General features: G+C 43.0%; 1 protein-coding gene across 1 annotated transcript in view; it reads left to right on the forward strand.

Moving 5' to 3' along the window:
• The window catches only part of LOC101855936, a gene marked incomplete in the record, with an annotated part of 39,216 nt that overhangs the window by 13,710 nt on the left and 24,196 nt on the right, over positions 1 to 1,310 (forward strand). The window contains 1 exon segment of the mRNA XM_005094842.3: positions 391 to 425. Coding sequence (XP_005094899.2) covers positions 391 to 425 — 35 coding nt within the window.

Raw genomic sequence — 1,310 nt, forward strand, 5'->3', positions numbered from 1 at the left:
CACACACACACACACACATACACACACACACACCAAACACCTTAAATGCTTTAGTTGATTATACAATCATAATAGGACACACACTAGCCCTCATACACACAGCCATAATAAAGACTTGGAAGAAACTTGTACTTAAATTAAACACATGCACTACCGGTAGTGGACTAATGAAGATCACCATATGCGCAAATGAACTAACGTATACAGTATACATACTGGCACATACACAGCATAGATGCACTATTCTTACACCACCACCACTGTCCGTATCATGGCTCTGTGAATGAACATAGTTGACAACACAGCAGTGTAAGAAACTGTACTGGAAACTCGATTAATAATACATACATGATATAATATTTCCCTCATATTCCTCCTTTCTCTTCACAGAAAAGCGAAGGAAACAGAGCACAGCACGGATCAAGGTATGTTCTCCCTCTCACCATTTGACTAAAAAAAAACCCAAAATAAAACCAACAAACGACTCAATCCTCTGGTCCACTGTGTTGGTGTTGGTCTAATCCTTGTCTCTGATGCTCTTTCTTTTCCTTTTTTTTTTTTTTTTTTTGGTAAGTGTTATATACGGCCTTTGCAACTGCATAAGGTCATATGAGCGTGAGGGACACACCAAACATTTTCAGTGGGAAGGAAATTTTGAATTTAGCTCGGGTTGCAGCCGAAGTCTACTGTTATCGATTTTGGACCACCAAGGGATCTTTAACATGCGCAGCTCGCACACTGGACCTCCGAAGTTTTTCGCCCTTGTCCGAGAAGGCCAGGTGTAGGTCTTTCCTACCAGAAGATCAGGGGTGTGTCTGAAAGACAGCAGTAAGAAAGAGCCAAGGAGTGGCAGTAGAAAGGCTGCAGAGAGAGAGCCAGAAGCCCGGAGAAGGGGACTAAGGAGGTGAGGGGGTGGGGGCAGAAAGTGGAGACGAAAGCAGCAGACAACAGAACTTTGCTAGAGAGCAGGGAAGGAGGTGAAAGGAAGCAATTTAAGAGAAGAAAATGTTTCCGTCGCTACTCGGATTCGAACCCGGGAAGTTTGAATTAGAGGCGAACACTTTAACCTGTAGGCCATGAGAGCCCCCTGATGCTGTTATTCACGTGTTAGCCCCATAGATTTGTACATTGTACTTTTATTATAATACCAAGACTTTGCACTCTGGTGTTCTTCTGGTTTCACCATGGAGCACATCATTTGAGGCATCGTGGTGAAATCGGGCGGGCGCTCGTCAAAATAACGAAGTCACGGGAACAGGCTTTTTTTCTGCCAGTGAGGCAAATTTCTATTTTTATTTATTTATTTATTT

This window comes from Aplysia californica, unplaced genomic scaffold (genome assembly GCF_000002075.1).
Source record: "Aplysia californica isolate F4 #8 unplaced genomic scaffold, AplCal3.0 scaffold00090, whole genome shotgun sequence".
NCBI lineage: Eukaryota > Metazoa > Mollusca > Gastropoda > Aplysiida > Aplysiidae > Aplysia > Aplysia californica.